General features: G+C 33.9%; 1 protein-coding gene across 1 annotated transcript; it reads left to right on the top strand.

Moving 5' to 3' along the window:
- The first annotated feature begins 2,322 nt into the window (after positions 1 to 2,322).
- LOC129745869 (uncharacterized) lies at positions 2,323 to 9,500 on the top strand. Its single transcript, XM_055739240.1, has 2 exons — positions 2,323 to 2,832; positions 8,909 to 9,500. The coding sequence occupies exons 1-2, from the start codon at positions 2,397 to 2,399 to the stop codon at positions 9,361 to 9,363; spliced, it is 891 nt and encodes a 296-aa protein (XP_055595215.1). The 5' UTR covers positions 2,323 to 2,396; the 3' UTR covers positions 9,364 to 9,500.
- Positions 9,501 to 9,788: the final 288 nt, after the last annotated feature.

Genomic DNA, 9,788 nt, shown 5'->3' with positions numbered 1-9,788 from the left:
GCTAAAAAGATCGACATGTCGCAGAGCTACGCCCAGAATGCAAAGTAGAGAGCTGGACTACTTACAAATAAGTTACAGAACTTCCCATACCGCGATGATCTTAAACTCGGGCACGCAAACTCTATGAGAAGATGCTGACAAAATATGGCTGCTGTGGGATGGACGACGAAACGTATACAAAAGCCTATTTTAAGTAAAATCTGGGGTTGGAGTTCTTCACCGGCAAGAGCAAGTTCGATGTGGACGACAAATTTAAGATGAAGAAAATGTCGAAGTTCGCCTCCAAATATCTCGTTTGGCAAGCCATCTGCTCTTGCGGACTGAGGAGTGAGCCTTTCGTGACAAAGGGCACAGTAAATGGCAAGATCTACAAATCTGAGTGCCTCTAGAGACGCATTTTTCCGTTCTTGCAGCAGCACGACGAAGCTCCGCTATTTTGGCCAGATTTGGCATCATGCTTCAAAAATTGTCATGGAGTGGTATGATTGTCCATTTTGTTCCAAAGGACATGATCCTGTCAAACCGTCCGGAACATGTTAAGAAAATGGAAAAAAGGCTCCATCGACTAATTTTTCTATGAATTTTTGAAGTAAATGTAAGTGTAAAACTACCCTGAAATTTTGGTTTGATTCTAAACATTATAAGAAAATTGGCATGACATTTTCAGTGTCGCAATAATTTCGTGTTCGCCCTTTAGTAAAATTAACCTAATTCTTTCGATTTTTTATTTTGTAGCAAAGACCTACAAACCTTCCGTTACATTCTTTTTAGATATTGATAGATTATATGAATTCGAATAACCTCCCAGCCATCCCCTAACATCATAGGACCCAGACGATGGCTTTCGCATGATGTGTTTGGCAGCCCAAGGATCTAACTAAAAATCAACAGCTGAATATGGTATCCTGTGGCTTGGTAAGATCTTTCCTTTTTATTCTTAATATTTTGAATGCGCCCATCATCCGTAGTATGATACTTGGGGAGTAGGTGTACAGGCCAGTCTTCAATCTTCTCTTGTCCTTTCTCGAACTGGTGTTATAAGGGGTTAGTTTATTATTTTGAACTGCATTCAGTCCATATTCAGCCGAAGTGGGTATAATGCAGTGCATGATGGTCTAACTAACGTCTTATGATCGCTTTCTATTCTACGCTGCCTATTCTAAACTTTAAATTTTCTTCAAATTTCAAGCGTCAGCTCCCCGAACTATTCAAACGCCACAAAAAAAATCTGAATAAAAAATTAGGTATCTCTGAAAATTTGCCTCAGTTGTTCTAGGTTCGATTTTTCGTGAATAGTGCGTTCAATAGAGGAGAGTCTCCTATACAATGTGGTAAATTTTCAAAGATGCCGATTTTTTAACGGTCACACTGACATGACAATTAGAAAAAATCCGTTCAATTTTTAGCTAGAAGCCTACTACCGTCGCATTACGCGGCAGCAAATCGAGCATGAAAATTTAACTTAATAGCTTGTTCTCCAACCTGTTCAGTCCGTTCGAGTAGTCTGAACTGATCGATATTTATCAAATGTCTGGTTTAATTTTCCAGCCGGGCTACAACATCGATCGAAGCGCCTGTGATATCGATATTGCTCGTTAATTTTCGAGCAGCCAATAATCGAAATCGATTGTCCAGTCAGTGTGGTCAGTGCTGTTACTGTTCCTTTATTTATAAACGCGCTTCCAATCCAATCATCCAAACGTATTGTTCAACGTAGCTCCCTGATAGTGTAGAGTCGTAAAAGTCGAAAGCAATTAACTACTGATTGGCTATGAGTCACATTGTATGCTGATGATGTTTGCTAAGGATTCCAAGAAGACTCGGTTTTCCCCATCGGTTATAGTTTTTTTGCACCTACCAATATATTTTTCAAAAAATCTCTGCACTCTCTCGGCATCACTCTGCGGATTATGTTGAAGAGCTGTTGATAACCTGTTAGTATGCCGATGCATCTTGATCAAATACGCGCCAAATAAATACTGAAACATGGTGAGTCCCCATTTCATCATCGATGTGTCGTCCCTAAGGGACGCCCAAAATTAAATCAGTTCACTTATTGTTGTCCATATATATGAAATGAGCAATTTATTCAATCATCAAGTACAGAGGATCAATGTTTTTCGATAATAACTGAAAATATTACGTCGAGTGTGATCATACCACATCAGGCTGCTGCCTCGCGAACTCACCAAAACTTCTCAACTGATCTCTCAAAACAACACATCAATATGTTGATAATAGGACTGAGACCAGTTGGGTGAATCATAGGGTTGATTATCTGGTCCTGAACTTACGTTTGTTTTGTATATTAAGCCAGCTGCCGGCGATCGACCGAAGTCAGTTAAGAGTAGAATTTGTTCGCGTGCACTGTGTCGTTAGTTTTGTGTTCTTCTAAAATGATTTTAAACAAATCACTGCCGAAGTTGTGTTTGCTGGCCCTGCTGCTGGTGCTTTGTGCTAGTTCCCTGGCGGAAGGGCGTCGTCGTAACCGATATCGAGGTCACCGGAGCCGACCTCGGGACACTCGGGTCCGAATCGAAATCTACCAACCGAAGGGCATAATGGTGTGGTACCCGAAGCGACCCGGAATGACCCTATTCGGCATCGAGATCTATCTTAATCATGAACCATCTATGATGTGGCACCATGACAGTGCGGAAGAAGTGACCTGCGATATCTGCATGAATACCACGGAAGGTTCGTACGGGAAGTTCATCTTGCGGAACGATGACGCCATCATTCGGGGAGGAGACCGGCTCTCGTACAATGTTATCAAGCAAAAGGTCAACGGGTCGGCTTACATCTCCGCGAGCAACGAGTTCTTTGTGGCAGGTGAGTTGTTTGCGGATTGCAATTCCCAGAAGAGAGTGTAAGGCCGAAGGCCGGAGAGAGGCTTATCGCTAAAACATAATGGCGGTCTAAGAACAAAAGATTTTCGAACTGTTTGCTAAGAAAGCCTGATGATTTGTTTAGTTGATCTGTTGCTAAACTAAGCTTGCCAAATTGCTCAGTTTTTCCGGACCTACCCAGATATTTAGTAAAAAGTTTAAGAACGGTCGGCCAATACGGCCGGCCCGGATTTTGTTGAAAAATTGTCCGAATTTGGCCCGGTATTTTTTTCACTCTATGAAAAAAAAAACGCACAACAAACTTATATCGAGTAACTGTTGAAAATTTTGAAACCAACTGCCCTGATTTTGCCAGGTTTTAAGTTCAAATAGTCCGGATACGTGCGGGAAAATTCCAGAAATCTTAGTCTAAGCTAATAAAACTTTTTTTTATGTAAACTTTTGAGTTTGAATAATGACATGCTGCTTTCCAAGTTAGAACTCAGACTTCCTGATCTTCTTTTCGATTGCACTCAGAGTACTGAATTAAAACAAATCAATTCCGAGTTATCACTCAAGCACGGAACCTTGCGGTATATTTTGGACTTGTTCTTCTGAGATTTGAACTACTAATTCTAATTTTTATTTAATACTGCTGAATTGAAAAATAGTAGCAGCAAAATGGGAGGAACAAGAACGTGAAAACATTGTTCATTTTTAACATAAAATATTATCGCTTTGCAATTTGTTGCTAAAGTATTTAGATACCAAGTCAATTTCATGCCTAAACAAATGTGATTTTGAAACACTACAATAGTGTTGAGTTAGTTTTTAAGTTTAGTTTTGTACCGTAATCCGGGGTAAGATTGATCATTTTTTTTCCAATATTTTTTGATTATTTAAGGGGAATTTGGGAAATTTCATATTTTTAAAACCAGTACAGGAATCTTATGAACGTAAAACATGGTTGAAGAAATTTATAAGACTACTTTAAATTGGATTTAGAAATCGATTTCGTCTCTGTTCAGAATTTGATGCTTTGGAGTAACATTGAACAGTCTCTATTTTGACGGTTTTAACGAGTTTCATGATCATAAAGTATACAAAACACCTTCCTAATATTTACAAATGCTAGTTTATCAATTTCACATTGCTTTTTAACGTTTTCTTTTAAAAACTTTTATAACCGAAAAAGAACAATGATGCTGCATACATTAAGGGGCAAAAATTATAACAGTTGTCAAATAGTTTTAGCTTCAAAATAGAAATGAAATTTTACCTTCACACATTATCCTAGGCCCTCCCACTATTTCCATTTTCAATTTTCCTTCAAAGTTAACGATTTGATAGGGTTCCTATCCATTTTTCCAATTCGGGCTTACTCTTGGAAAATGTCCTTATTTTTTAAATATAAAAAAATTATCATTGAATTTAATAGTCATTCAATGATAATTTTTTATATTTAAAAAATAAGATTATTTTCAAGAGTAAGCCCGTATTGGAAAAATGGATAGGAACCCTATCGAAGGGTTAACTTTGAATAAAAAATGGAAATAGTTGGAGAGCCTTGGAAAATGTGTGAAGGTAAAATCTCATATGCATTTTGAAGCTAAAACTATTAAGCACTATAATTATACATTTAAAAAGAAAAAAAGTTGTTCTTTCACATTCATGGTATCATCAGGAAAGCTGTTTGTTTGCGAGCCTTAGATAAAATAGATATTTTAGGATGTTGAAATTACAGTTTTCCTAACAGAAAAAATATTTTTATTACAAACCAAATTTTGCCTATTTGATACACAATTATTAGGCTTTCAAACGTAGAAAACAGTTTTCAAAAATTCAATCTATAGACTGAGTTATGATAATGTGGAAAAAATTATTGTTGGTCAAAGATACCCCAGTGATCAAAGTTACCCCGTTTTACGGTATCAAGAATACTATCTCATCTAACGCTAACGCTATTTTACTGTTGAAAACCAACTGATGATATGATGATATATTTTACCAAAATTTATCTTAAAAGGCTCAGAACGATGTGCGTTAATGGTATTTGTTAGTTCCTTAATCTATCTTCAGTGAGGATGGATGGAAAAAATAGTGAATCCAGGAAATTTGGATTTAGAAATTGATTGGCTTTTTTTTTCAACCCTGAATTTATGCAACATCCATGTTTGAAGAGATTAAGTTCTATATTTTGAATATTCTTGTTCTGGAATCTGACTTCCAAATTTAATACCTCTTCAAGATTTTTAATTTCATCCTCTGAGTTTTTAGTTTACAATTTCAGAATTAAAATAACTCAGATATAAATATTTAAAAAAGTTGTCAGAATTGTTTGAATATGGAAAATAGATTTTTCTACGTTTCGAAGATTTATTTCTTAAATCTGACTTCTACATTGAGTTGTATATTGGATTTCGCCTTTATATGTTAAATTCTTTGCATTTTATTACAAATAACGAAAGGAATAGGCAAACGGAGGCTAGCTAAGCTTATCTCAAATTAAATTTGTTTTACGATTTTATTCTTCGATAGATTGTTAATTTTCATAAAATAGCTATCCCTACTAAAAATTATATATCAAAAACTTGATATGTAAGTCGCTTGTTTGCAGTAGTATTTGTCCCATAATCATCCAGATTATTGGTTTTTTTAGGATTTATGCTTTTCATTCAGTTTTTTTTAAAGGCATAGATGTAATCATATGAATTGGAAAAACGTTACATAGGAGTTATTTGAGTGAATTTTCAAAAATTTCAAAGGCAAATCATGCCAAACAATGATTAAATTGAGGCATTTTACTTCAAAATTAGCTAAAGTCAGGGCCGTAGGAAGAACCGACTTATAGGGGGGAGGGGTTTGGTGACTGACTTTTACCTATGATGTTTTGCCCAACAACGTACGAAAAAAAACAAATTATATTTGTTACTATTTATATGATTATTCATTTTTAAATTTTCATTATTAGTTTTTGTATTAAAGCGTAACTTTAGAAAAATGGTCCTAAACCTAAAGGGTGAGCTAATTTTGTTTATGAAACCTTAAGAAACAAAATATGGAATTTGCTTTCATCGAAAGTTAAAATTTAAGAATGAGTTTAAGAGTCTGGTAGGTCGAAGCATAAAATTAGTTCTTTTTAAGCTAGCCTTCAATTTATTTAAAAAAAATGTATTCTATGCTCAAATCATGCAAGCCCAATCTTCCAAACTCTTTTGCAAGTTCCAATAATTTAACGTTTGAAGAAAATAAACAAAAATTTTCAAAAAAAAAACGGTAAGCGAAAACAAATTTTCGGATCAAATTTACTCGATGCAAACTTAAACTAGGTAAATGTATGATTTCAGTATGAAATTTAGCTTTAAAATCCTTCAATATCAATAATGTTAATCATTACACTGAGAAAATATAGAATTTTGTACAGATTTTTAGGTGAAGATCAGATACTTATTTTTGTTTAACAGGAAATATTTTTCATAAAGAATTAATTCCATAATGAAAATCCTGTGGGTAATTTTTTTAAAATATAATTTGGAATGTTTTGCATAAAACAAAACATAGAAAACTAACTCAATTTCTACTTTATGATTTTTAGCTGAACTGTGTGTACAAACTTCGTCTGATTAAAAAAATTTATCTGGAAATGGACAAGCAAATTTTTATGTTCATATTCTCTTGAATTCCTTTACAATTTTATGTTGATTGAAAAACTCGTTCACTCATTCCTGAATTTTAAATCTGAATACTGATCCTGAAATCAAAAATGGAACTGTTTCAAAATTTCTATACCATTTCTGAAATGTACAAAAAATACGATTTCCGAATCTCAAATCTAGATCAGAATTTTTTGAGCCAAGTTTAAGAGCCATCATTCATGAATCTTTTATTTAAATTCTGTATCGCTGGTTTAATCTTAATTTTTTAATTACTTATTTTTAATCTGTATTGTGAATTAGAATTTAAATGTGAATATCAAATGATGATTCTGAATCTGAGTTTTCAATTTTGGATTGCCACTTAGAATCTTTTAATGATAATATTTTGTGTTAGAATGAAGTTTGAGATTTAACATATAAAAAAAATTAATCTTTTTTTCATATTCGGAAAATTATTATCAAAATGTTGAAAATGCAAATGATTTTCGAAAAACATTATTCAAATTTGATATGAAATGCAAAACCTTATCAGGATTTCAAAGCAGATTTTTATTCCTAATTTCTTATGATTATTCGAACTGAAAATCAAGAATCCTAAACTTGATAAGGAATCAGAAATACGAAAATATGTAGAAATACAATTTTGGTTATGGGAATATAGAATCAGAACCTCCAAAATGAGTTTAATTTAAAATGTAATGTTCAGACCTGAATTTCTATGATAAGGTTGCCAGATTGTTCAACAAATAATATAAATATGCCCAGATATTCATTATCAAATTTGGGAAAAATCCGGTCTGACCCGATTGCCCGAATTTCATTGGAAAAGCCGGGTTTGTTCTTACTCTCATGTTAAATCAAACTTAAAAAAATTGAGTTGTAAAATATTCTTTATTCATGCGTCCAAAATTGTTGGAGCAAGTATAAAAAGAATAATCAAGAAAGGTTTTTTCAATTTTTTTTTCATGATTTTTGATGAGCCATTCCTAAGTTTTGATCAAAATTGCCCGATATTGCCTGGATTTTGGTAGAAAATTTTGAAATCAAATACCCGGATTTTGCCTGGTTTTTACATAAAACAGCCCGTATTTGTTCGGCCCCGATACGTGCTGAAAAAATTCTGATAACTTTAGTCTATGAACAAGATAGAAAATTTGGAAAAACTGTAGCAAAATTTTGAACTTGGGATGGGTTTTTGAGGTTTTGGCATAAATTTTTAGTCTAGATTGTTTATCTTGAATATATTTACTCTAATATCATAATTTGATTATGGATTTAAAATTTTGAGTGTGGTGTAGAATACCTCACTTGCTTTTTGGGACTCTAATGGGGAGGGGGTTAGGGGGGTTAACAAGGTTACTTTACCTCGTATGACGGATTGGCTTGATGATTTCACCTACAAACTATATATTGCTTTCATTACCCCAAACCAACACTGTTGGTGTATAAACATTATTCGGACAATCACCAATTTTTTAAAATAAATATTTTTATAATTCACTTATCTGTTTGGGACAAAATGCAACAAAATTAAAATCAGAACTAAACCTCATAAATCTCGTTTCCATATGCTGGAATATGATTGTTTTGCATTATGCGTTGGTTAACATTAAAATTTCATCCATCCTAAGATTGATTTACATGATTTAAGATAATAGAATATTTTGTTGTATTTTTTACCCCTAAATGTATGCAGCAGATTAACACTTTTGTCTTAAAAACATTTTTGACTGAAAAAATGTAAAATTTAATGCGAATAAAACCAAAAATTACTGGAATTGGTGCTTTATGCGTTATGAAATCACAAATGTATCAAAAACTTTAAATTTACAAACGTTTTCATTGGATTTTTCATTAATTACAGAGTTAGTTGCAACTTACCCCTTTTTCTTAGTACGGTGAAAATCGCATGTTTTTGTTAATTTGAAAATAACTGGTAAAACCAATAATTTTTCTGACTACGTCAGTTTGGTGTCCCATCAACCTTAAAACTTTTGATGTATAAGAGGAATGATTATCTGTAAGCATCAAGATTTTAGAAGCCATTGAAATTGAGAAGTGTTGCATGTTGCCCCAGTTGACGGTATTCTACAACTTTGTAGTGTAAAAAAAGCTCTATCTATTGAAATAAATAAGTTAGAATTTTCATTTTTATTTTATAGTGGACTTTCACTAATTTTCAATGCTTCCGAGTTACGAAGCATGTTTGAAAAAGGAAATGTTCTGAAGACTCTTAAGAGATAAAATGAAAAACAGAGGCGCTACGAAAAAAGTTCCACTTTTAGCCCTTTCGGAACACTGCGCATCGTATTATTCTATTCGCTTTTTTAATCTAATTAAATGTTCAACTTTATTATTGTAAATATATTATTTCATTAATTGTCTCTCATCTGATTCCTTTATTTTTTTTTTTTTTTCAAACAGAGAACCGCATAAGATCGACATGCAACCGACAAGTAACGACCCCTCCGACTACGGATCCCAGCACCGTTAACATGCTGGAAGATGATATCTCGGTCCTGGAAAACGTAGTCTACGATGTGTTCCAGCAGTGCCGCAACGTTAGCGATATCACCAACAATCTGTTCATCAACGTTCGTCCGGCTTCGGATACTCGGATGGACTCCAAGCAGCTGTACGCAAGCACCAAGGCAACGCTGGAAAAATTGTTGCCCCAGTTCGATTGGAACCTTACTCTGACCAATGCCTATTACTACGACGATGGGGTAGCCTTTGAGGTTAGGACCCTGATTGACAAGCTGAAGATTCTGCGCAGAGCCAAGGACTTCGTCCAGTACACCATCCAGGATCTGGACGAAATCGGCATGGTCGACGAGGATAATGAAATTACGGTTTACGATATCGACAGTTATGAATAGTTTTGAATCATATGGCTTGAATTTTTAATGATTATAAACAAAGGTACATGAGATGATTTAAATCTGCTTTTGGAAGTATGAATAAGTGACAATAGATTATAAAGTAAGAAATAAAATAAACGATTTTAATACCAAAATCTGGATTCTGACATCTTTTGAAAGAAATCAAGTCTTAAATCAAACATTTGAAACCGTTGATTGCAGTGTTTGCCTAAAGCTAAAATAAAAAAAAATTGTCTGGAATTCGATGAGTACCATAAAATATTCGTAAATTATCCAATTTAATTTACCCGGAATGTTTTGGAATCCAACGTCAAATCGGAAAAATTACCCTGCTTATGTCAGGTTTCAATAACATTCGCTGCTAGCGGACAAAAAATACTAGCATTTCTCTCGAGGGACATGAAGGCCAAAAACGTTATAAA

Source organism: Uranotaenia lowii, chromosome 2 (assembly GCF_029784155.1).
Source record: "Uranotaenia lowii strain MFRU-FL chromosome 2, ASM2978415v1, whole genome shotgun sequence".
In the NCBI taxonomy this organism is placed as follows: Eukaryota; Metazoa; Arthropoda; class Insecta; order Diptera; family Culicidae; genus Uranotaenia; species Uranotaenia lowii.
Note: the sequence above shows the minus strand (reverse complement) of the source record. Positions and strands in the feature narration are given on the sequence as shown.

Coding starts and splice junctions, on each gene's coding strand:
- LOC129745869 (XM_055739240.1), top strand. CDS start 2,397: ATGATTTTAAACAAATCACTGCCGAAGTTGTGTTTGCTGGCCCTGCTG. Junction 2,833..8,908: donor CAACGAGTTCTTTGTGGCAG/GTGAGTTGTTTG, acceptor TTTTTCAAACAG/AGAACCGCATAAGATCGACA.